The 25749-nt window shown below is 41.7% G+C and overlaps 1 protein-coding gene across 12 annotated transcripts in view; it reads right to left on the bottom strand.

Moving 5' to 3' along the window:
- Nucleotides 1–25749, bottom strand: part of TNRC6C (trinucleotide repeat containing adaptor 6C) — a 103262-nt gene that overhangs the window by 15886 nt on the left and 61627 nt on the right. For 3 of the 12 annotated variants that reach the window (XM_059864587.1, XM_059864581.1, XM_059864592.1), the window contains 12 exons: nt 22177–24762; nt 14879–15088; nt 13490–13656; nt 12748–12852; nt 12230–12310; nt 11565–11634; nt 11224–11369; nt 5353–5526; nt 3966–4112; nt 3424–3546; nt 2033–2116; nt 1467–1698 (listed from right to left, as the gene is read on the bottom strand). In XM_059864587.1, coding sequence (XP_059720570.1) covers nt 1467–1698; nt 2033–2116; nt 3424–3546; nt 3966–4112; nt 5353–5526; nt 11224–11369; nt 11565–11634; nt 12230–12310; nt 12748–12852; nt 13490–13656; nt 14879–15088; nt 22177–24762 — 4125 coding nt within the window. The remainder of the gene's footprint in view (nt 1–1466; nt 1699–2032; nt 2117–3423; nt 3547–3965; nt 4113–5352; nt 5527–11223; nt 11370–11564; nt 11635–12229; nt 12311–12747; nt 12853–13489; nt 13657–14878; nt 15089–22176; nt 24763–25749) is intronic. The other 9 variants (XM_059864583.1, XM_059864593.1, XM_059864589.1 and 6 more) reach the window with 6 other exon arrangements.

The raw sequence follows: 25749 nt of genomic DNA, 5'->3' as shown, positions 1-25749 counted from the left end.
CTGTTTAGCAGGTTCTGCACTAACTGGTTTCTATTTTGTATACACAGAACAGAATCTCTTAGACTGTTATTAAGGGAATAATTCTGAAATGCTTCTGTGACATGAATCTGGGTCTTTCTTGATATATAATCCTGAATGTTAGCAGATCACAGAAAGCTGAGATATCATAAGAACCTCTCAGACTTAGGCCTTTAATTCACAATTTTTTTTGCATTCTGATGCTCCCAGCCACAACAGCTCACCACAGCAGTCAGAATTACCTTCTTAACTGCTGCATGGCAGATAAAGCTTGGCAATACTATTGTATTCAGCACAAAGAGAGTCACAAAGAGATTAAATTAATTCCTTTATGTTAGAAAGGAAGGCTGCAGCATACATCAAACAACCACACAGCAAACAGGTCTGAAAGGTTGCTCTGCTCCCTCTGTATCCAGGCCCAATCAATTATTTTGACTTAAATCATATTTGACAGATCTATGTCTAACCTACCACAAAATCCTGGTAAAGATTTCAGGAACTTCCTAGATAATTTATTCCAGTACTCTACTCTGCTTTAGTGATCCTTAATGTCTAACTAGACCTTCTTTTATGCAACTTTACCTCTTGCATTAGGAAATGCGAGAAAACGTCTTCCTAGCTCTCCTTTAAATTTTTGAAGATTCTTGCATGTCTCTTACATCTTCTCTTTAGACTTCTGAGCAGAGGATTTTATTTTTTCCTTACCAGTTGTGTTTTTAAAATGTTTAATCACCTCCACTACAATCTTCCTGCACTCCTTCAAACTGATCCATGTATTTCTTGAAATACATTGACCAAAACTGATGCCTCACCAGTGCTGATTACAGCAGAAAGATGACTTTGCACCACATTTTCCCAGATTATATTATTGTTTATCAATATGACATTGGTGTATTTTACAACATGATGCTGTTTATATTTAGTTCATAAATAACAACATAGGGCATGGGTTGGACTCGATGATCTTAGAAGTCTCTTCCAACCTCATTATTCTGTGATTCTGTGGCATATAAGTAGTTAATTAGGCAAATCTTCTGATATTTGTAGGCAGAACACAGGTAAGCAGTTACAGCTACCACAAAGGTATGATTTTGTTCTGTGATTTCAGTGCTATTTAATAAACAAACAAACAAACAAATATACATATATAAATTATAATTATACACATATTTATTTTTCTCTCAATATATCTATATCCATCTATATATCATATCTATATATATATTATATTTCTATGTATATACCTGTATCTATACCTATACATCTATATCTATCTATCTATATTCTATGTCTGTATACATATAGATATGGATATATAGATATATATAGAGAGAGATATATAGATATATATATAGATATATGTATTTGTTATAGTGTGGAGCAAACTACTGAGGTGTGACTGGAGGAGATGGCCTCCCTGTGAGGAGCTGCTGCAGGAGGACACTCACCAAGAGGGTAAGGAGCAAAGGTGTTCGGTGAAGACTGTTGCTCTTTGGTCTGCAGGTCAGGAAGGCCGGGAGCCTGGGGATGGGGTGAAAAGCTATCCATGGCTGATTTGCCTGCAGAGGGGTGCAAAGATAGATGTGGAGGGGGAGGCTGCTGCTTCATAAGCAGGGCCTGGGCCAGCTGGCGCTGGTGCTGCTGGATCTGCTGCTGCATGTTATTGATTGTACGTGCAACCTGCAGGGAGAGAGCCAACAAACACCCGTCAGTGGGCAATCCACACACACACACACTGCACTTCTCTGCCTTTCCCTACAGTGAAACAACACACTGCATCTCCTTACAAACTGCCTGTGCAAAGGACTGAAGAGCTTTCCTCCAGCAAGGCTGTGCATCAGCTTTATTTTTGAATTTATTTTTACTCAGCACCCTCCCTGCCCAGCACTCAAGCCACGCACACTGCATCCCAGATTTAAGGATGCTTTAGCTGCTTTGCTGTAATGTCACTGAGCATCTCCAAGCTACTGAAACCAACCCCTGAAGCAGAGATTGAGCTGGCAGGGACACCTACTTGCTGCTCCTGTTGTCTCATGGGTCCGGAAACGTTACGCTGAGCCTGTAACATCTGCTGCTGGATTTGTAAACGTTGGTACGCCTGCGGGGACAGGGACAGTCAGACACAGCCCAGCTCAGCACGCTCCCTCCAGCTGCTCTGCTGCACCACAGCACAGAAAAGGCCAACTCTGCCGTGCTCTGAAAACACTCCACCAAGCAACAGTAATGATCCTGTTGCAAATGCATTTTAGAATGCATTTTTTTAGGTCCCATGCTCATTTTTAAAACAAAAACAACTAATAGGTCCACATGGCAAAAAGTGGTCATTAAAGAGAGGAAACTGCTTTGTTTCTGAAATAACTGTTAACACAAAGCAAAAATTAAAATAGAAGTTTATGATATTATGCAAATAGTATAAATACTGATTGTTGTTTTTGGTTTGGCCATTATGAGTTCTGCCAACACTTTCTACTAAAATCACTTGTGCTGCTTTATTCCTGAAAAAAAATCCACAATTTTCAAGTAGCTGGCTTGGCAGCAAATCCTTTTGCAAGGTAAGTTTCTCTGAAACACTTTGATGAATTCATCAACATTTTGATGAATTCAAAATCCAAAGGAATTCTGTACAGGTATTTTTCAAGTAGCTGGGTACTGTTTAATTATTATGAGAATAATGCTGTGCTCCTCAAAACTAAAGAAAATAATCAGAAATTAGTAACAGTATCAAACACTGAATAAAAGAGTTTGACTAGCACACTGAGATCAGCAACTGAACTAATCTGCCATCTGTAATTTTATTTTTAACCCTGGCCAATACTGAGTTCACAATATCTCTGTTTAAAATAGTCTCAAAATCCAATTAAGTATTTTCATATGCATTAAAAATATAGATGTAAAATTTGCAAACACAGCAAAAGTACACAGAAGTAAGCAGTTCTTATCACATGACATGTTTAATACACACTCCATTAATTAAAGGAAATTCACCCTAAGCTTTATTTTTCAGTGAGGCAAGTGAAGAAGTTCTGTAGGTAACTCAGGTGACCAGCACTGCCAAGATTTCACTTGTTCTGTTGTGACATGTGTCCAGTTTAATCTTTCCACTGACATGTAATGCACAGGCCAGTGCTGTTTGAGAACACACTGTTATTCATACCAGTAGGAAGACAGCTGATTTTTAGTTCCACTGATCAGCTGTAAAGGGTAATTATTCCACAAATGACTATTTATAAAGCCTGAGGCAAAAAAAAATTACTGTGCTTCTTTAAAAAGAAATTTTACCAAAGAAATCAGCAGCTGATTGTTTCGAAGATCTGTCCTGTCATTTAAAAATTTAGTCATTCTCCTATTTTATCTTCATGCCTTCAATTCTGATTTAGAGCTTGTCTGCCATGGCTTTTAACTTACCAGCTGCAGCTGATAGAGCTGGTTCAACATCGTCATATGCTGAGGATTATTAATTGGCGAGGTTAACTGTGCAGGGCTGAGACCAATGTTTTTTGCTGCAAACTGCAAAAGCTGTGCTTGAACCTAAAGGAGAGAAGAGTGTTAAACACTGCACATTTAACAGTGGCAACTGTGTGAGCCATTAATAAGAGTCACATCAGCTGGAAAATGTTATTATCACCATGAGCTATCAAAAAAATTAGCAAAAGGCTCTAATACAATCATAATAACTGTACTCAAGGGTTCATTTATAAAAAAAGAGATGAGAACAAATGCCTCAGAAACACCATTGTGCAAAAAGGAGCACGAGAACGTGCTCTCAGAGGTAATTACATGACATGCATGTGAGAACACCTCAGCCATGCCACAACTTCCTGCCTAGGAAACAAACAAATAACGCAGACACAGCCAGGCAGCGGCAGCTGCAAAGCCTCAGGAGCATGGCAGAGCACATGGGAAGAGTTCCAGGGAAAGGGAAAACTCTGAGTGAGGTGTTGTCTGACCTGAGGGGATAGAAACTGAGGCACTTGAGCACGAAGACTAGGCTGGGATGAATTAAGAGGTTGCACTGGCGGTTGCTGCGGCTGTTGCATGGTCCTGGCTTGTGCTGCTCCGCTATTGCCAAACATACCCAGATTGCCACTCGGTATCTGCAGCAGGACAACAGTGACACAGGCACTTAGTGACACCACTCAGCACAGAACCTGGGTGCTACTTGTCTGTGCACGCTTTATTCTTAGTGATTACGACAGGCAGGAATCAAGAGACCAGCACATACAAAGTTTAGAATTGGGCAGGGCAAAGATTGCCCTGTACCCAACATTCCAAACCCCCAAAACTTTGTTTTGTTCAGTTGCCTGAACAAAAGGCAGCTGAAGTTGAAGATGCTTTTATAAGGATGCAGGACCCTAGAGGGTCACAAGATGAACAATCAAAAGTACTTGCCAAAAATGTTTGTATTTGTATAGCAAGGGACAGGAGAATGGAGGCATTAAACTCACAGTAACCCCATCCTCCAGCTGGCTAAGCAGTTTTTTACTTAGTCATTTTACAAAGCTACTGATAATGGACATGCTATTAGTGGAGACTGCTTTGAAAAGATGTGCTTAATGGGCTGTATGTGCTGGACAAGTATTGCCTTAAGAAAACTGACTTTAAAAGAATATACATAATAGAGAGCCACAACAGAATGATGAAGCTTTTCTGTGTTGTTATTTCATATCTTTGCTGGGACTTCAATTTGATGGCAAAAATAACCTTGTCATAATCAAGAGTACTTAATGGCTTCTCACTCTCATGGTGGTTACCAGTTATCACCCCTCTTCACCTCCTCTCCTTTTCTTTCCCTCTCAGCCTGTTCTACACAGGGGCCAAAACACCTCCTTAACTCAATGCTCTACCTGACCCAGGTGCTGGAAACCCAGTTGTTTTATTTGCCACCTGTTAAAACTCTGAGATGCCTTGACACTTGGAGCAGGAATAAAAAAGTTCCCATCACATCACAGAATATTTATACCAGCCAGGAAAGATGAATTAGAGCAATCTCACTGCCTTTACAGTCTGGGACAATTAGCAATGCCTCAAAAAAAGAGGCATCTTCTATCAATGAAGGCAGAGAAACACCAGGGTTCAGGGGTGTAAATCCTCAACACTACAGTCTCTTCTGGATGGATATGTGTCATCAGCAGGCTAATTACAACTACACAGTTCTTTTATGTCCTCTAAGGTGAAACATTCACACAGCAGGCAGTTCCTCTCTGATATTTCACATGAACAAAGCTGTTGCACCTCCAGTTTAAACCCATTTTTCCTGGGGAAAGAGGCAGACAGGCACTAGCAGCTACTCCAAGAGAGCCAAATTCCCCTCAGCATCTCCCCCAACAGCCTTACCTGTCTAGAAGAATTCAAGTTTTGCATGCCCAGCCCTGAGGCAATCCCGCCCAGGGTCTGATTAGGGAGTGCACTGTTTGAAAGGGGGAGCTTCAGGCTTGGTGAAGGCAAAAATGGTGAAGTAGTGGGCTCTTCCACTAGGCCGCCATCCTGATTGGAGAAAGAAAGGGTGAGCTGTGTGCGTGCCAGGAGCCCACAGCACCAACCAGAGTCCCATGGAGACACAGAAGGGTGAGGATGAGTAAAAAGAGATACATAAAAAAAGGGATGAGTAACAGGGAATGGAAAGCATGGAGTGAAGGGAGAAGAAAGAGAGAAACAGGATTAAGGTACTGTTTTTGGTATTTTTGTTGTACTTAATCCCCCAAATGCACAATCACCCTCACCCACCTTTCCAGAGGAAAGGAAGGATTTTAGCAGCTGATTGCAGAGCTATCATGTGGCCATTGCCTCCTCCCCACTTAGGTTTTCTCTTTTCTTCTCCACCAGACTGAAAGGTGGAAGGGGAGAGGCCCAGCACATTTCAGGGAAGCCCCTCTGTCAGTCAGGAAAACTCCAGACATAACCCAGCATTTTAACAAACCCAAAACTTGGGAAAGGCCACATCAGCTTATTTGACACCAGTCTGAATTTGGTTCCACATCATAGCTCTGCTTTTAAAAAAGCATTTTTGCATTACTCCCCTTTCCTAACTGAGACACACGAGCCTCTTTTAATATTCACACAGCGCTGAGTTATTAATAGCCCACTCTGAAACATGACACTGCAAGGCAGGCAATGAACACAAACCATCACACCCAGTAATGACAATATCAGCTGGGCAGCCTTCCTGAACATCCCCAGGAGGAGGCAGATTTTAGCAAGGCAGGAGGAGCCCTCTCTGCTAACTGGGCTGGGAGGAAGCACAGCTGAGCGTGGATCTGATGTACAGGAGGCAGCCCCACGGGGGACAAACAGCAAGGCAGAAAATAAAATAAATGAGAGCACCCCCAATCAAACAGGTAGATCTCTGCTCGTGTTTCAGTGGGGCACTGAGTTCTATCTCAAACTGTGCTTTGATGTCTGGGAAGCCTGGGGTAAGCATGATCAAATAACACTGTGTACAAAGCAGGGCTCCAAAAAACAGGCGGAGAGAAAAAGCTTTAATTTGCAATGTGCTGGGTTGGTGTTTTGCAGGCAGTATGATCATTGTAAGGAAAGGCTTTTTAAAAGGTGAGGAGCTTTATTTCAACCAATAAATTCAATGCCCCAAAAGACTGTGAGATACTGGTGAACCATTTTTGTAAAAAAGAAGCCCAGTCTGCTTACCACATACCCAAAGAGATGATCTAATGCAGCAAGCATGCTCAGTGAATTATATGTTTTAAGTTAATCCTGAAAAATGCATTTTCTATAGCTCTCCTTTGATGCAAAGGAAAAGTTTCTTTCCTATCAGGCAAAGCGACACTTGACATCCTATCTGACTATCCTGAGGGGGACACTGACATTTTCTAATGATATCCCCAAGGCCTTTCAGCTTGAGGTATTTTACATTCTACTGGACATCAGTCACACTCCACAAACAACTGCAGCTTGCATGACAGTAACAGGTTCAAGGATTTCTCTTTAGATCACAGACACATGTTTACAATTCTACCCTTCCCCCTTCAAAGTGAAAATAATTTCAAGCTTGGTGCTTGCTCTCCCCTTCAGATGCCATTGTTCCCTATATGAACAGACCTACTGACCATGAAAAACCTTCCCTGCCCCCTAAATTTATTCAAGTCTTGCCTTACTGACATTATTTTTTCTCAATTTGGAAATAGGCAGTGCCAAGGATGGTGAAGGACACACTGGAGACTCAGGGATTTCATTTCCAGACTCCTTCACAAGTGTGTCCCTTGGCTGAATTGCAGCAAATGGCTTTGTGTGAGTTTATAACATTTTATTCATATTCACCCAGTTCTATTTTATTTAATTTGAACTTGTTACTCTGTGCTGCACAAATCTGTGCCCTATAACTGAACTAAAATCAATTCATTTAACATGAAGTATTTTAGTTGGTCAAATTAAAGCACCCTTTAGCATTTTCAAGCCAGACTAGAGGACAATTTTACTGCTCACAGTGGTTTCTGACCCATTATTTCTCAGGATCCTTTACGTAATAATTGATTCCTGAAGAACAATCTTTTCTACCTAACCTTTCCTCTTCAGTTATTTTCTTACAAATTTATGTTACACTTATTCCTCAGGCTACTCAATTAAAAACTGAATCATCACATTAATGCTCAATCCAGCACCGCTTTGAACTTTTTTGAAGGGACTTGGCACAGCCACAAAATCCTACTGGTAGCATTGTTTCCTACTAGAGTTATCTAACAAAAAGCACCACACTGGTGGTTTTTAGGATTTTGGGAAGTCTCTCACAATAGTCTCACATATCAAATGTGACAGAATGCAAGTGGATAACTCAAAGGTTTTTAGTCCTATGAGATATGGACAACTTAGCAGAGGATGCCTGGACACTTTGGCAGTCACCTGCCAACAAATGCCACTTCATGAATCAAAATGTGTCAACAGGCAGATGAGAGGCTGATGAATCTGCCAGAATAAAGTCAGTTACAGAAGCAGCTGGCAGAAAATACACACTGACTACTTAAAAAAAGATTGAAATAAAAAAATCCTTTCCTAAAAGAGGAAGTTAAAGTAATAAAATCTCATCTAAAATAAAGCTATTTTCAAATCAAACAGGAATTAGGCAAAAGGAACCTGGAGGAAATGCAATAGTCAAAGAAATGCTCATCATACAAGGGGTGATGAAAATAGTTTCAGTCATTGGATCACAGGTGGCTGAGATGGAGCAAAGAAGAATTTAAAAGAAAACTTAAAAATCCTTGTGATCATTATCTAATTGTAACATCTAAAAAAAGTTTCTCCATATTAACACAATATTCTCCTCATTGTCCCAAAGATGAAAACCAATCACAGTCCCCAGAGATTACTGGGCTCAGAATGTTTAGGATGAAGCTGAAAAAAGCCCAACAAACACTATGTTCAAATCAGAAACAAGGAATAGGTCTAGTCAGAAGATTTTTGGAAGATTTTTTGGATGCTGAGAGCTATCAAGACTTGTAGACCTGGATTCTGCGGTAGTAGAGCAGAGGAGCTGATCACTGACTATGAGGGATGGGGAAAAGGACACTTCATTTGCAAGGTGAGAATTTCAGAGTCCCAAGCCAAACTCTATACTTGAGAAAAAGATCCCTTTTCTAGGCTTATTTCTGGTATTTTAAGGATGTTTCCAGGAAAATCTGACATGTTTTTCTTACAAATCTGATGGCTCCAGAAGCATGAGGTAACATCTTCAGGCAAACCTGACACCTAAGCACAGCATGCCTGCCACCAAGTGTGACATAACGTGGTTGAGATCACCTATCAGGGCTGCATCTTTATTCCCTCAAGGCCACTGGATATTCTCCCTTGTCCTTTTATGGTGCTACAGGTCAAGATAAAATCCTGAGGAATAATAAATTAACAAAGCGCCGAGTGCTGAAGATTGACTCGGTGTGACATGGAATAAAGAGCAACTGCAGCAAGCACAGAAAGCAAACACTCAAAGGTGATGTTGAATTGCACAGACCACTCCTGATGCAGAGAGAACAGGGAGTTCACTGGGTCCACAGGCAAATGTCAGAGCTGGAAATTTTCCCTCTTCAAATGTATTAAGTTAAAAAAATATTAAGTGCTGGCTTTAGCCGTTTAGAGAAAAATGATGGTGTCTGAATGCAGGTGAGCTGAGAGTGGTAACAATGAGCACACCATCCCAAACTCAGCTTGATGAAGAGGAACCTTGCAGAAACTTATTGAAGACTCAGCAAAGCCAACAAAAGCAGTAAGTAAAACAAGGAATGCTGGCTGGAGTGCTCTGTCCAGCTGTGTGACGAGCTTGTTCCTCACCAAGGATGACCTAAGCAGAAACAATACAGCTCCAGACTCATGCCCTGAAACAGTACCTCAAAGGGCAAAAAGGTTTTGGAGGAATTGCTTAACTAGCATGAGCTGTAAATCTGGAAAGAATTTTTTTGGAGGAATAAAAACTCTGTGTTCTTAGAGTAGAAACTATATTTATTTAATTCACTTAGCAAGTTGCTCAACACTGTGATAGCTAACAAATACAGTGTAGGATTATTTCCTTTGTTAGAGCCAAGTCACTGTGACAGATTATGCCTAGACTGATAGATTTTACTTACTGTATGAATATTAATGATTTTAGTACTCCCTTCTCAATAGTTGTGTTTAACATGTTTCCAGAATTATGCATCATGCTGCACATAATGCACCTCTCTCTCTGGCAAGAATTTCACTGCTGAAGATGTTGTTCTCCAAGAAAAGGAAAGGCTACTGGCATGCATGCATCTTTTGTGGCCTTCAATTAACACATTCATTAAAAAGTCTGCCATGGCAAAGAATGAGCTTTATATGAGTGGATTTCATTACTGCCTCATGCCCTGTACACAGCTGATGTGAAATGAATTGGTTTCAGCACAGTTTGTCAAAGGCACTGATTTCTGTGGTCAGAATCCTCCACCACCCATCTGCACGAACCTTTAAATAACCTGTGAAATACAGAATGGTATCTGAGGTTCTTTTTACTTATCAATAATTTTCAGGGGGATTCTTAGGTGATTTGGTAAGTTTCTGTAGGATTTTCTGTCAAGGCTGTAAATCTCATTTCCTACTAAAGAATTGGCTGCACTTTTCCATATATTCTTGTAGCCATGATATTTTCTGAAAAATCTTTTCCTTAGGATTTTTTCTCCTGAGAAGCTGAGAGGCCTCAGGAACAAAATGTAAACAGTGATTATCTGCTGCTGTGGAATGCATCAGGTGGATCTGGGATTGGTGTCATGTGCTTGTTTCTAATTAATGGCCAATCCCAGTCCAGCTGTCCAGACCATCTCGGTCAGAGACAAGCTTTGTGATCATTCTTTTTCTTTTCTTAGCTAGCCTTCTGATTAAATCTTTTCTTCTATTCTTTTAGTATAGTTTTAATATAATATATATCACAAAATAATAAATCAAACCTTCTGAAACATGGAGTCAACATTCTCATCTCTTCCCTCATCCTGGACCCCTGTGAACATCACCACATATTCTTTTCTTTTGTCACTTTGAATCCTGGACATCACAAACTTCTGCAGCCTTTTCCTCAGTCATTAAATAGTGCTGGAAAATTTGTCATATATGATCACAGAAAGGGAAGCTCATTGGAGAAGCTTTTTATGACTGTGCATGTCTGCTCGGATACTTAACAAAAATACCTGAACTCCTCCTTTGTATTTAGGTACTGAAATTTCACTGAAATTTATAAGAAGCTTGAAACTAAAAGAAGAGAAATTAAGAGCTTAATTCTTGGAAGATTCTGAACTCCTCCTTAGTATTTAGGTACTGAACTTCCACTGAATTTTCAAAGAAGCTCAAAACTAAAAGAAGAGAAATTAAGAGCCTAATTCTTGGAAGATTTTGGCCTTGGTCCTGCCTGATTGTGAATTTGGGCAAGGGTCACTCACTGACTGCACTCCCATAGATTCCTGTGGTTAATTTTTTTGCTCTTTTATTTCCATTTCTAGTTCCACTGTGTTACTGATTCCTTAGGAAGCTTTTAAGTGTAAAACTGGGGATGATCATTCTTTATTTCTATGTGAGAATCAAATCATTGCTCCTTTCCACAAGGACTGAATTCCCCACAAGACTGAAAAAACACAAGAAAAGGAACAAAACCACATCCATCACATTTCTTTCTACGCTTTCTAAGCAGACAGTGGAAATCATCAGCATTTCTACACTGTGCACACTCTGACTTGTGCACCAGGTTCCTGCTGCTGAACTCACCTTGTCAAGGAAGGTGGGGCGGTCCATGGAAGACTCTTTGGAGATTGGTGGTGGGCGGCAGCCAAGGGGTTTGGTGACCATCCCATTGTAGTCGGTCACTCCCATTCCACGCTTGTCCATTTCCACCTTCTTTTCCAGCAGAGCACCTGCACAGAAAAGGGAAATATATTGGAAAAGGTGAGGAAGAGGGAGTAAAGTTGCCAGCAGCAGTTCAGAGAAATTCATCTTGCTTACAAAAGCAAGGCAAGAAAATAAAAATTTTCCAATTAGTCTGAGTATAATCAAATGCTTATAATCATGCAAGGTTCCTGTGTTGCTTTAAAGACAAAAAAGTTACTTACACAGATACTTACTCATGGCCTGATCAAGATTCATACTGTTGCTCTTCAAGGCCTCTTCCGCTGGCTCTCTCTGTCAAAAACAGGAATTATGTTAGGAGGAAAAGTAATCATGTTCATGTGATTTCAAAGTAACCTGAGAAAAAAGACACAACTCTTAAATACTGGGCTTAATGTTTACTCAGCAGCCTAAATAATGTCTGTGTGGTTTTTTTTCTGCTTTCAGCAATTCTCACAATTCAGGTATTTCAGTTTGTTAAGGAAGTACTGGCTCTACAAGGTGAAACACATTGTTCTGTTTAAGCATCGTCCTGTTTTCCATGAACAACTCAAATATCACAATGATGTGACTTTCTCTAAGTAACAACCCAGCTATACTCTCATTTCACCTGTTTAATGTCAAAAGAAGAATGGGAGGGGATTATCACTGCACTTCCAAGTAACACCTGTTGTTATAAAACTATGAAGTTCAAAATCTTATCCCCGTTCATCTCAGAGCATTCTCTAGGTTTAGAGCAGATTTCTGAAATCACAGTGTTTAAATGCAGGTCAGAGCTACTTCCTGGCCTGGAGACTGAAGATCTTGGTGTAACTACAGTCTGAAACAGCCACAGTCAGAAGTACAAGCTGAAAGCTAAGGCACAGTGTGCTGGCTGAGCACTACTCACAGGGAAGCCCATGTCTGTGAGCTGTTTTATCAGACGGTTCATGATCCAGGCCTCATCCTGCTTGCTAGATGTCTTCATGCCCTTAGTAAATAAATGGGAGATTCCATTAATGGGCTGGTTGCCATGTTCATTGTAGTGAGATGTACATAAAAGAAATGGTAAGTGGTTTTTATTAATAGCACATGCTACTGAAAGATGTATTAGTACATTAATTCAGAAAGTATTGAAGAACCCTCCGAGCAACGCGACTAAGATTCTCTTCCCCCATAAGTGTAAAAATTTATCTCAGCTGAATAGGTGTTCAGTGTACTATATTTGATTTGCTGGCCACTGAATTAAAGCCACCTTTGAATTTACGTATTTCATTTTAATCCTTGGCAGAAAAATATAACGAAATCAAGCTGAAATAGTACAACACTTCCTGAAAAACATTCCCAAAAACAAGTTTGCAACCTTGAAGTTAAGAATGTTACTCAGTGTATTTTCTTAAAAACAAACAAGAGCGTCTAGATAAACACCTTTAAAAGATCTTTGTGCAGCTTTTCTATCACAATATCCTTAAGAAGTCTCTTCTTTTCAGTTCTCCAGAAAGTACCAAGGGACAAGCGCGGATTTGTTTTGGGCTGCGGACAGTACAAGAAACAACCATACTTGATCAAATCACCGGCCTAACTGTTGGCTAATGGATTAACAAACAAAGTGGCTAAATGCATTCCCAATTCCTTTAAGTTACAGCCTGGCCTTGTCCTGAAATAAAGACTGTGCAATGGAAAATTTCCTCACACAATTGTCTATGTTCTCGGTTGAGTGCAGCATTAACACAAGTTCACTTTGTTCTCACACACACACACACCGTCCTCACAAATAGAAAACAGCTTTTTGTGTTAAACAGCTCCATCACAATGTTGCTTTTCCACCACCACGGGAAGTGTCTGAAAGCCCCCTAAACACCTTCTTCTCTTTCTGTTAATACATTATCATTTCTTTAGAATACATGGAAGCTTATAAAATTTAGGGAAAACAAAGGCAACAACAACAAAACTCCTGAAGCATCTGACATGCCTAAATTCCAAGATCTCCCATTTTCCCCCGGAAACAAGGTAGGCTGTACTTGAACCACTGTAGTGGCAAGCTGTGCTTGTGTTCAGGTGTCAGAAGTTTAATTTCAGGTGTAATGCACCAGCAAATTTGTGACAACTTATTCTACAAACGTTACACTAATTCCACTCTTGCTAGAGAGTGTCTTTATTTTTGTCTTACCTTTTGAAGTCCTTTCTTCGGGGCATTCCCCCAGGAATTACAGGAGGAGCTGCTCTCTTGTGAAGCAGTATTATTCCACACATCTCCTTCTTCATCTTCCCACTGACTAGTACTGAGATTCACATCATCCCCACCACTGCCCCAGCCTTCTTGCATAGATTTTGAAGCTGGAGGGAAAGTGGGAGAAGAAAAATCTTTTTCAGTTTTCTGCAAATTTCACAGTAATAGTCTTTTGTGCCATATCCAGTGTGCTAACATGAGCATTTTCAAGAGATAAAGAGGTTCATCACATAGTTTATTGGCATTAAAATTATAAGAATGTCTTCTTTTAAGCTAGCAAAAAAAATGAAAGTTCTCTAAATACTCAGAAAAGAAAAAAGAAAACATCTAGCAACTTCCAAGTCCTGCTTTTCCCAGAACCAGTAAGATCTGTGGTCATGGCCACTCCACTCTCCCAAGAACAAGAAGCCAAAGTATGAGCACACATTCAAGTGCTATTTTGCTTTCAATGCATCTCACCATTTTACCTACCACATTCTTCCATGAACAAACCAGATCCCCAAGTCATTAATGCTCACACACTCATTCCCATCTTGAAGAATGGAATCTGAAAGGAAGCTTGTGGGCTGCAGGGAACACTTCACATTCAGTGACGAGGTTGTGTCACCTCAGTCGGTTTTATTCTGTTTACTCTCTTTAAAAGCTGGGATTACTCATCCTGAGAGCTCTCTCTCTCCCTTTTATGTTTTCTGGGAATTCTAACTATGTCTCACTATGGTATTTTGCAGGAGTGAATCTCTAGGCAACCTCCACAGCCAAGAGGAGAGTCTAGAGCAATCACAGTGGCCCTCAGGACATTCAGAGATGGAGGATATTTATCAAAAAACACGAGTTAGGAATCACGAAGCAGGAAGTTGTTCAGGATGTTCCTGAACCTGGCAACAGTTTTAATGGCTGAAGAAAACACCCACTCACTCAGTTTAATCCAACATGAGGTTGTTATGATTAGTGGTTCTCAGGTGTTGCTTTTCCTCCCCGAATCAATTCTATCTTGACTGTTCTCCACTGCTTCTCATCCCAACACAGGTTTCTTTTAGACACCAAGGGTTTAAGTCCTAGTCACGTTCTTCTGCAGTTTCACAGTTTCCTGCACCTCTGCCATGCTGCTTTCCAAACACAAAACTACTCTCCTTTAAATTTCCAGATGGATGCACTATATTCAAATCTTTGAATTTACTGGGTATTTGGATTAGTGTGGCTTTGTGACAGCTAACACAGTTTTGAGAATGAAATCACAAAGGCTGTGCCTGTGACTGAAATGCAGAGAAAAGCAGAAGTGGCAGAAGCAAACCCCCTCCCCTGCCAGGAGAGTGGCAGCCCTGTGTGTACCTGGTTTGCACAGTGCTGGGGCAGCAGCTGGAGCGTTTGTTCTTCCATAGGTCCCTGCTGGCTCGGCAGGATTCTCTCCCCACCCAGTGCCACTGCTGGGGGGCTTCCCCCAGGCCGAAGTGCCATTATCAACTGCAGCAGAAGGGGAGGAAGGCTCTCCCCAGGAAGCTTCACTCTTGGTGTGGACAGCAGGCATCTCTCCCCAGCCTGCTGGATCAAGGCAAGGAGAACAGTGATGAGAGGAAAGGTTTCTTCATCAAGTAATTCCAAAAAAAGTTTAAATTTTGCTCATGAGTTTCTCTGGAACGAACATGACCCAGTAAGTACATACACTGATTGTAGTTAAGTGTGTTTAAAAAAATCCCTTCAGTCTGGTCTCAAGAGTTTTTTCTTAATTCAACACTAAGGGCAAGTTGTCAACACAGAAAGAGGGTTTTTCTCCACAGCCAGGAGCAGCCAGGCTGCCAAGTGAGCACCACACTGGTCCCAAGGAGCAGCTGCTCCCACCTGCCCAGGGCCAGGTGGGAGCAGCTCAGAAAAGGACCCCAGTCTGAGTTGGGCCTTGCTTCACTGAAAGATCTTACCTATTTCAATTCCTTTTCACTGTTTACAAACTATACAATCTCTTTGCTCATGCCCTGGCAGTGAGATGCTGTTTGAGTGTTCCCACTTTGAGTGAAGATTATCTGTGCTGAATGTATTCCTTAAAGCTTCTACTACAGCTCATGGTTACCTACCTATCCCTCATCATTGACCCTCTACATTATAATAAATATTATTTTAAGGGGAATTAATCAAGACTGCAACTAGGATCCATAATCAAACCACAGGGAATGGCAGGTAGAAGCCATTGTTTTCCTACAGAGCATTACATGAACTCACTGGAAGACGTAAGCTACTCCAAAGAAACAGCCTAAGTCTGGCTGGCCTTGAATGTAATGCTCTTAAATCCATCTGACAGGATTTCAGCCCTGCAGCTGAATGTGGCAGCAACAACCACAGGGCTCCTGAGCCTACAGAACAACCTGACCAACACAGCAAAAGGGTAAACTGAATTTACAGCCATTGTTACCAGAGATTTTCTGGAGAGAGGACTTGGATCACACATGGAGTTCAAGGTACTTCGTAAACAAGCACAAAGAGAGGCACAACAAGCAAGAAAAGAAAATTCTTACAGACACCTGACACTAACCTATTTTTCTACAATTGTAAAAAAATTACATCCCATTACATGACAGCTAAGATATTCACAAATATTGTAGAATTTGGTCTGCTTAAAACTTCCATTGGTAATTAGGCTGCTAAATTAGGAACTTGTTCTCTTTTCACTGCAGATGAATGTTATTAAGATGAGTATTTTCTAAGTGAATGACCAGATGCTGCTTTGCCACAGCATTATTTCCTTTTTTTGCTCCACAATGGTATGTGTAAAAATACTCTGGAAAGGTTTCAAAAAGCAGGAACAACATTTTCTCTACAAATTGACACCCAGAAGAGGTAGGCAATGGCAAGGGAGTGTCTAACAGTACCTTGAAATACACTGGAATAACCAAACAATAATGGTTCACTGAACAACAAGTCCTTGCAGAACTCACTGAATTCTACAGAATTCCCCTTAGCAGAAACTGCAGGAACAGCCATTGCCAATAACAACTCAAACATTGCCTGGCAGAGAAAACAATCCAATAGATGGGCCCAGAGCTGAGCATTGCTCCCATGTGTTCCTGCATTATATATTTATTTATTTATTTTAGGCTGTATTCCTTACAGCCACTGCAGCTCTCTCAGACACTGATGCAAGTGCAGATGGCACAGTGAGTGCCAAACTCTCCACTGGTGTGTTGATGCTTCAGAAAACTCCTCTACCAGCAAGAGGCACTGAATTTAAAGCCAGCTCCTGAAACAATCCAAAATGTCACTGTTTCATTCAAGCTATTTCCATTTAAAACAAAAATACCATGGTTTAGGCTCAATCAATGTACCTTACATTTCTGGTTATTTTAAGGTGTGTAAAGAAGATAAACTGGCAGATCCACAGACGTACCTAAATGAACCTGTACTTAACATGACAGCTTCCTTGGTGTTGCACCTGAAATGCTTATTTCAAGGTTCCTGCTTGTATTTTCAAGCCAACTTTATTTAAGGGAGGCTTTATTTGAGTTTCTGCCTCACTACTCAGGAGGCAACTGGCAGACAACTGTGTGTATTAAATCATATTGGCAGCTGAAAAAGATTAACTGCAGGCAAAAGAAACACAAAACAAAACATCTCCACAACACCACCCAGACTGCAAATAGGGACAGTGCAGAGTATTAACATCTCCCTGACTTCATGCAACCTATACTAGAAAGTCTACCTAATTCAATTTATGAAATCATTCTTAAAACACAATTCATATATTAAAAAGCCAAAGTGTGCTACTCTGTAGAATAAAAACCTCAAAACCACCTGGTTCCTCTGCTGCTCTTAGAAATTCAACAACTTCAACTAAAGGCCACAGATGTGTAATGTCCAAATTATTTTAAGTGCTTTTAAATGCACTGAGCAGGAAATAATATGGGGTTACAAATAATGGGGGAACCACTGGAACTAACAGAAAATAGTACAAGTACATAAAAGCAAACAAAATAGATCAACAAGAAGTTTTCCAACCTATCTTACCATAAAATTAAGTGCAGAAAATTAGTAAATAAAACCTGAAGGCTGCTGGAAAAATAACCTGTGCACTGCAAGAACTACCCTGTCTGTAAATTCTGGAGCACTTCTCAATTGCAAACCTGTTTTCCCTCTGTGTAAATACTGCTGTCCCAATGCTACTGTCTCTCTGCTATCCTCCTATGACACCAAATGATTCTGTTTTAGAAAGTTTAAAGATGAATAAAGTTATATTTTTGAATGAATGATGCAAAACTCTTCCCAGCTGGGAAGGCCAACCAAGACCTTTGAGTAGTCTCAAAACCTGAACCTGCCAAACACTTTCTAAGTTCTGCCTGGAGAAAGCTTCCTATTTTCTGATGAAAATGATATAGATTTAGGCTCTCCATGTATAAAGCTCCTTAAAACCCACCCAGATCTGCACAAATGTTGTTTCACAACAGAACGTGCTCCATTTAAAAGCTTCTTTGGCAAGAAAGTGAGGTTTTAGTACTGAAGTTTTTAAACATTGTTAGAATTGCAAGAAATGAAAAGATCCCAGTAAGTAATAAACATGGACACATTGGCAGAGCTTTGTTTTATAGAAATAAAAACATAATTAACATTGGGCCACAGCCAACAGGAAATCCTCAAGGGAAAGTGAAATGTTAACTAAGCTGTGGCAGGATGCAGTTGTTTTCCCTCAAAATAACCCTACAGCTATTTGGATGGCAGAAATTGTTTTCTTTCAAGTTGTTGGTCCGTGATAAATACCAGAGCACATGAGCACAATACAGGCAAACCAAAATATTAGAACCTTATATAGATAAAAAAAAGGTATTAGGCAGAAAAAAGGTTGTTTACTAATTACACACTAGTTATTCTGGGCTTTATATATACAATTAAGAGCTACCTACAAGCTTTAATCTTTTAAATTCTCATTTTCTGAAAGGGATTCCAGTTCATCACTGAGCATTCAGAAAGCTCTAATGTGGGTTTCAGCAGTGACATCACCCTTGTGTGAAATTCGAGGGCAGCTCTCTCAGCATCACTTGGCTGCCCCCCAAACCTGGCTATTCATGGCCTGAGCACCCACCAGAGGGTTTTAGGTTTTCACATGAGCACCCTAAAGGAGCCCAAAGCTGAGCTGCTTTCAAATCCATTCTGATGGAAGTTCAAAGTAAGAAAAACACTGCCATGTGAGCTGCCACTTAGTGGCACAGGATTATAAAAGGAACAGAGATGTTTGGAGCTTTCAGAACTTAGACCCAGTTCAGGTTTTTAAAACTTAAGCTCCTCATTCTCTAGTAACCACAAAGACCTTAATTTGTGACCTACAATCCCCACAGGGAAGCCTGTGTTATCTTCTGTTGTTTCTTTCCTCAGCTGGAAGATGCTGGAACCCTGCCAGGCTCTCCAGATGTAATGAGCAGGAAAGCATCAAGCCCACTCCTCAGCACTTGGAGGGAGGATCTGATGCTATTTGGGATCCAAAAATCTCCTTAAATCATTTCTGTGTGCAAAACCTTTTCTCATTTCTTATTCCCCTCATATCAAAGCTGCATGAGTTAGAAGTGCTAGGAAGAATTATGCACAAGTAATTTTGATTAAACTCCAATCTAACCCAAACCCACCAGCTTTCTGCTTCTCTTTCTGAGTTATTCACCAGTGCCTTGAGAACAAGCTCCTATAACCAGCAAGGACTGTATCTATCATATTACTTATCCCTTTCCCTCCTCTTTTTTTCCTCTTCTTTTCCAATGGAAAATGAAACTCCTTAGAGCATTCTTCATTTTCATCAAGTGTTTACCAACATCTGCTTCCCATCAATGGCTTTTAAGTCCTGCCTTCAAAGGATCTGGAGAACTTCAGGGGATGGGTGACAACTTGAATAACAAGACTGTAACTTGGCCTCTATTTCCAAACTAATAAAGCATACACTTCAATCCCAAAAGGAACTGTTAATCCTTTGTGAACTCCTAACTAGGGCTGTGCAGCAGAATTAAAATCCACTTCTTTGCCTGCAGGACGTGTGATTGTGACAACTTCCATCTGCCAACTCCTCCCTTGTTATACAGGAATGGAATCCATGATTCCTAATTCATTCTATTCCCTGAAAGTGACTGGCAGAGCTCGTTTTGACCCATGCAGGTGACAAAATGCCCATGGTAACTACAGTGTTCAAGAGTTGCAGCATTCCAGATGAGCACTTAACCACGCCCTGTGGCACAGGCTCTAATAACAGAATCATGCTTTGATGGAAAAAAAATGCTGCTGGATGAACTTTGGTTGTGGATTGCAGAAGTCTCCTGGTAACAGGAATCTCTGCAGAGGCTGGAAATGCACAGCCAAGTGGAGAGGGGATTGGAGTAGGAAAAAGAGTTAAACAGCACAACTCCAAAGTGCAGGGCCCTGTCTTCGTGGGAGGCAAGACACTCTCTACTTGCTTCCCATGTTTTGGCTGTCCCAGCTGGGAGATGATTTGTGGATGTTTCAGGTATGTGTACATTTCCACCAGAGCAGGAGGATGCTGCTGTGCAGCTGCCATGTGCTGCCTGCACTGGGAAAAGGGACCTCCTGCCCTCCTGCCTGAAGGGATGTCACTGGGATCCATCCCTTGGAACTGCACTGCTGCTCTGTGTGGGCGATAAGCACAGCTATGGTCCCTCTCTGGCACAGCCACAAGCAAACAGCAGAGCTCAAGACACAAGGGACTGCTCCTCACTTCCATTTAGACAAAAATCCTTCCAAATATTTACATGTTTGACCTTTACACTTGCACTATACCAAGAGTTGGTAATATACCTTTATACTTGTACTATACCCAGAATTGCTGTACTATACCAAGTATAAGGTTTAATTTATGCCTGCTATAATCTAATCTAAATTTTAATGTCAGAACCATATTTTAAATTGTCTTCACTATTACTTGTTTTGTACTTTCTTGCACACTGGCTTAAATATTTTCTGAGAGCTGGCTTTGCTTATCTTGGAAAATTAAAAAAAAAATAAAAGAGAAGATCAAAGATTTGCTTATCTTAAAAGATCTTAGAATCTTTCTAGCTCACATTTTTCAAGAAGCCCAACACTCACTTGAACTTGGTTGGGGGGCAGCTTGAGCAGGTTGGTTACGTGTTCATAGGCAGCTTTCTGAACACGTAAACAAGTTGCTTCAAAGAAACCCTTCCTTTGCTGCTGTCCATGCTCCAAAGGAATCACTGCAGGTTAACAGCAGCTTTTAAATTCCATTTTCAAAATCTGAAGGGCTCAGGACCATTAAGTTTTCCTCTATAAGGTGTTAATTATTTGAACAACATTAACAACGCATTGCTGTGTATGAACAGTTTCACAAGCACAAATGTGATCCTCCAAAAACCACCTTAATGAAAAACAAAACCTTGCCTAAACCCAACCAAAAATCCACTTTCATGATACTTCCATTACAATTCAGGAATGTGAATTCTTGTTTCATGGGTAAAGTTTTAAATGTGAATTAAATAAGGTAGTCACATATGTTGGGCTGACCAAGTACAAAGCCATTTAAAGATTTCTCCTTCTGGAGCACGTTATTTCATTAAAATAGGTACCCCTCTACTGTTAATATATTTGATCAGACTGGGAAACCTAAGAGTATTTTTATATAGACATTAAAGCAAATTTGAAACATTCCAAAACATCAAAGAGAAGAAGGATGGGAATGAGAGAAAAAAATCCCACTTGGAAAAAAACGTGGTTAAAAAGTCAGTACTTAGCCATGACCACGATAAAACAAAAACCTGGAAACAAAACTCAGATGTAGAATTTAAAAGAGTACTGCATGATTAGATTTATTTTGGAGAGGTCTGTGGTCATGATTAGATATGGTCTGGCAGTGTAATTTTTATTTAAATACCTCTCTTTTATGCATTTTTCCCATTTTTTATGCATTTTTATCCCTTGCTGCTTGTCTACAACAGCACCTTGCCTTTGATTAGAAAAATTCCTAAATTCCTAAACCTTGTCTTTGAAACACAGCATAAGTTAGGATAACCTAACTTCAGCCACCCTGAATATCAACACCTTGAATCAGTGCTGCTTTTTGAGAACCACACAAAATCCAGGATGCTGCCTATGCCCGATCCCTAAGAAGTGAACCATTTCTTCATAACAGACAACAAGCTGCACAGAGAAACAGCAGCAGCCTAAATTCATGCAATTGTTAACAAACATCTGTTGCCAAGAGATGTTTTGCAGAAAAGAAACAGATGCAGACTGCCTAAACACACTGAGCTTGCGCAGTGGGGACAGCAAACAAATAACAGAAGAAAGGCTCTGCCAAAATGCCCCAGCCTCTCAAATGGCTGAACCAAAAGGTGTTAAATAACTGTGGAAGAGGTGTTAAAATGAACGTGGATCCACAAACTAAGAACCTACCAGCCATTGACCAAATATCCTTTCAAACCTTTTTTACACTCATTTAGATTATGGAAATTTGTGTCAGGTTCCAGGGGTTCTGTCCTCAAGACAAGACAGCTTCAGAGTAAAGGAACAAACATATTCTGGACATAAAACACAGGATTTCCACCCAACACAGGGACAGGACAGACAGCATTCAGCAAGTGGTACTGGTATAAAGCATCTCTTAAACCTGTTTTATGAAATATTTCACAAAACTGTTGCCATACCTGGGCCAAGCAGCGGGGACCGGTTTGGCTGGGCACTTGACTGGTGCGATGGCTGAGGTTCAACCATGTTGGTGTTGATAATGGTGCTAGTGGTGGTGGTGTTGGTTGTGGTACTGCTCTGAATTATAGGATTATTTCTATCCCACATGTTTACAGTCTTGTTGTTGTTGTAATTTGGGTCGCCCCAAGCTGAGGTACCATCATCGATTTCCATCTTGCGGCGAATGGACGGTGGAGATGGCTCTTCCCAGCCAGTTGCCTCACAGTTCTCTTTTTGTTTGGCTGGCACTGGCCCACCAACCCACCCTGACCCCGTCTGTTTTACAGAAGCAGCTCCTCCCCAGTTACTCACATTGTTGTCCTGGGGTTTATTAGCCCAATTTTGTTGGGGGCCTGGCTTTAAAGATTCCCCCCAACTTGTACCTGTATTAGCCTTGCTGTTTGTGCCATTCCCCCACCCACTGGTCCCAGACTTTGTGGAATCATTCCAGCCAGACCCCGATCTATTGTCAGAATCCCATCCAGATCCATTCTTCTTCCCATCACCCAAGTGTCCAGGAACAGATGATGAATCTGTCCAGTCTCCACCTCCTGAAGTCCAGCTTGGATTTGATTTCTGTCCATCTCCCCAGTTTTGAGATTTGGGTTTCTGAGGTTCACCCCAGGTAGGTGATTTGTCCTCCTGATTTGCGGTCCCACTCCAAGTGTGGCCGCTTTTGGCAGCAGCAGCATTATTAACAGTAGTAGAGCTTGCTGACTCTCCCCACCCCCCTGGGCCATTTGGTGCTTTGTTGTTATTGTCTCCCCAACCTGTATTTGTTGGAACAGCTGCCGGTGGAGAGTTGACCCACCCAGATACTGAAGAGGTATTTGTACTGTTCATGATGGACCCATCGTTCTTCCCCCCTGAGTTTGAAGATTGAGTAGCTGCACAACCCCAGGCCTCAGTTCCATTGTCATTCTTCCGTTCAGACCTTGGGGACTCTTCAAATTCCCAGGCAGTGTTTTGCTTCACAGGGGTCTGTCCCCACCCCGTATTGGACAGGACCCTGGGGTCAAGGTCATTTCTTGGCAACTGAACTTGCCCTTGGTCTATCATCCCTTTGTCTCTCCTCCTGCCCTCTCCAGCCCCCTCCCTCCCAGTGCTGCCTTCATTTTGACTCCCACCGCTGTCGTTGCTTCCTTCACTAGCCGTGGTGCCAGACGCCGCAGCTTTGGCCCAAGAGTTCATTTGTTCATTGCCCTGCTGCATGGCAGGATTCGGACTGGTAACACTCGAGCTATCCCACCCTGTTGATCCTTTCCCATTGATGTCGCTATTGGAATGCTGGTTTGGGGGCTTGCCCCACTCCCCGTTGACACCGTTGCTGGCGCTGCGGTTGGGGTGGCCCCAGGCTCCAGAATGCACACTGCCAACCCCGCCACCGCCCCTGCCCCAAGCCAGGACCCCGGGGCCGGAGGGAGGCCCCGAGTCCCACGCGTTCCCTCCGTTTCCTTCCTTTTGCACAGCGCTGCTGGATCCGTTTTGTTTAGCACTTAATGCTGAGTTCACAGTGTCTCCATTCCCCTGACTGAACCCAGAATTGCTGTTTCCTGCGGCAGGATTACCTGGGGACATCCCCCATACTGAACTGCCCATTCCTTCACCACTGCCCCCGCTGACTTGAGAAACCGCTGTTCCGTTAGCACCAGGAAGGCCTTGCAGGTGGGGCGGGATGATGGCCCCCATGCCCACGGCCATCCCCCAGTTCGGCAGTCCGTTTGTCTGCATTGCATTGATAGGGTTTGGTGAAGAGTTCATGGGGTTAGTGTTATTTGGTCCATCAGTGTTAAGGTTCTGAGGTTGTACGCTGAAAGACACATTCTGAGAAGTGGACGTTTGTGGTTCTGTGCTCTCTTGCGGCAGCAAGTTTCCCCAAGCACCTAAGGTGCCTGTTGGGTTCCCATTCTGGTTGCCCATGTTCTGACCTATGGCACTGACTGGACTGCAAATACTGGAAGGGTTGCCTGCTCCCACAGTTCCTTCATGTCCAAGTACAGGCCAGGCAGCTGGATTGGCATTAGGGTTAAGGTTAAGATTAATGCCAGCATTCGAGTTGGAAGCACCCCAGCAGTTCTGACTTCTACCGTCTCCCATCATGTTGTCCATCTTTCCATCCCCACCACTGGCAGAGCAGTGAGCTAGGCCAGAGCTGGAGCCTGCAGCCACCCCCCACACCCTGGCCGAGCTGCCGTTGCCGTTGGCTCCACCAGCTCCAAGGGCACTCTGGTTAGAAGTGCTTTGGACGAGTGCTCCGTTGGCGCCATTATTGCCATTAGTTTTCTTTGTATGTCCAGTGAAGTTGCCTTGGGCACTCCCTGTAGCCATGCTACTGTTCTCTGAGCCACAGTTGGAGGCAGAGTCAGTGTCTGTAGTACATTCTGAGGCAGACTCAGTCTCAGCTCCGGTAATGGAAGGCCACGCTTCCTTGTCAGTCCTGTCTATTATCACTTTATCCCAGCTGCAGTTGCCTTCACTCCTGAAAGCGGGCTGCTGTCCCCAGTGGGAATTCTCATAATGGTCTCCCAATCCACTGTGGCTGAGATCTGAAAGGATCCAAGGTTAAAAATGAGTCCACTGTTCAAGCACTGCAAAAGCCCTCTATTAAAAGCACTGGTTTACATCACTAGTTACAACACTACATTCTACTAAAATTTAGAGTACATTCTCTAACATAATACAGCAATTTCCCTCACTACAATGGATGGAGCACGATGCCCCTATTAACTTGTTTGGGGTTTTTTTTAATCTGACAAAACTCTCAATTAAAATAACTGAACAATTTCATTTTAAAACAGAGCACGTGTTTTGTAGCCCCCAGTGTACCAGTAAAAATAATAAGCAGGCAATAAATAGGAAGAGCAAATATACTAATTTATGTCAAAAGTCTAAAAAGCAAATTTGGAAAAAACCACAGAAGAGTACCTAGCACACTCTTACCATTTATTTTGACTCAATTCTCATTTTTCAGAGAAACACCATGAAAGTGCATCCAATAAAAAAATTTAAAATGTCATCCTGCCCTGAGATATTACATACACACCCGCATCACAACACTGAATTGATAGAGAATTTAGGTTTGCAACCCTTCATGGAAACAAAGAAACAAATCCAGACAGCAACCTTTATTGTTAGGTGTCACTTATAAACACCAGCAATGTATATTTTAGCAGAGAACTTGGGCATTTCTAAAGAACTGACAGTTTAGTCAGGAAACTTACCTCTCACAGGCTTTGCTCGTGGTTTATACATCATTTGGGATTTGTACACACAATCCCCTGTGTCCCCAAGTCAATGAAAAGTGATGCTGTGCCTTTTCAGCACTGTCACAGCCTCAAACACAGACACTAACCCAAAAAATTAACCAAGAGCTTTGAGCAGCTGCTTGCTCACCAGGGTATGACAATAAACTGGAAGGCACAACACGTCTCATGTTAAGAACTCAAGCTTTGGTCAAGGTTTTGCATTTCCTTTCCATCCCAATTGCTCTGTACAAGATTATTTCTCTCAGTTTCTTTTGACAGGAATTTGAT

The sequence above is a fragment of the Haemorhous mexicanus genome, chromosome 20 (assembly GCF_027477595.1).
Source record: "Haemorhous mexicanus isolate bHaeMex1 chromosome 20, bHaeMex1.pri, whole genome shotgun sequence".
In the NCBI taxonomy this organism is placed as follows: domain Eukaryota; kingdom Metazoa; phylum Chordata; class Aves; order Passeriformes; family Fringillidae; genus Haemorhous; species Haemorhous mexicanus.
Note: the sequence above shows the minus strand (reverse complement) of the source record. Positions and strands in the feature narration are given on the sequence as shown.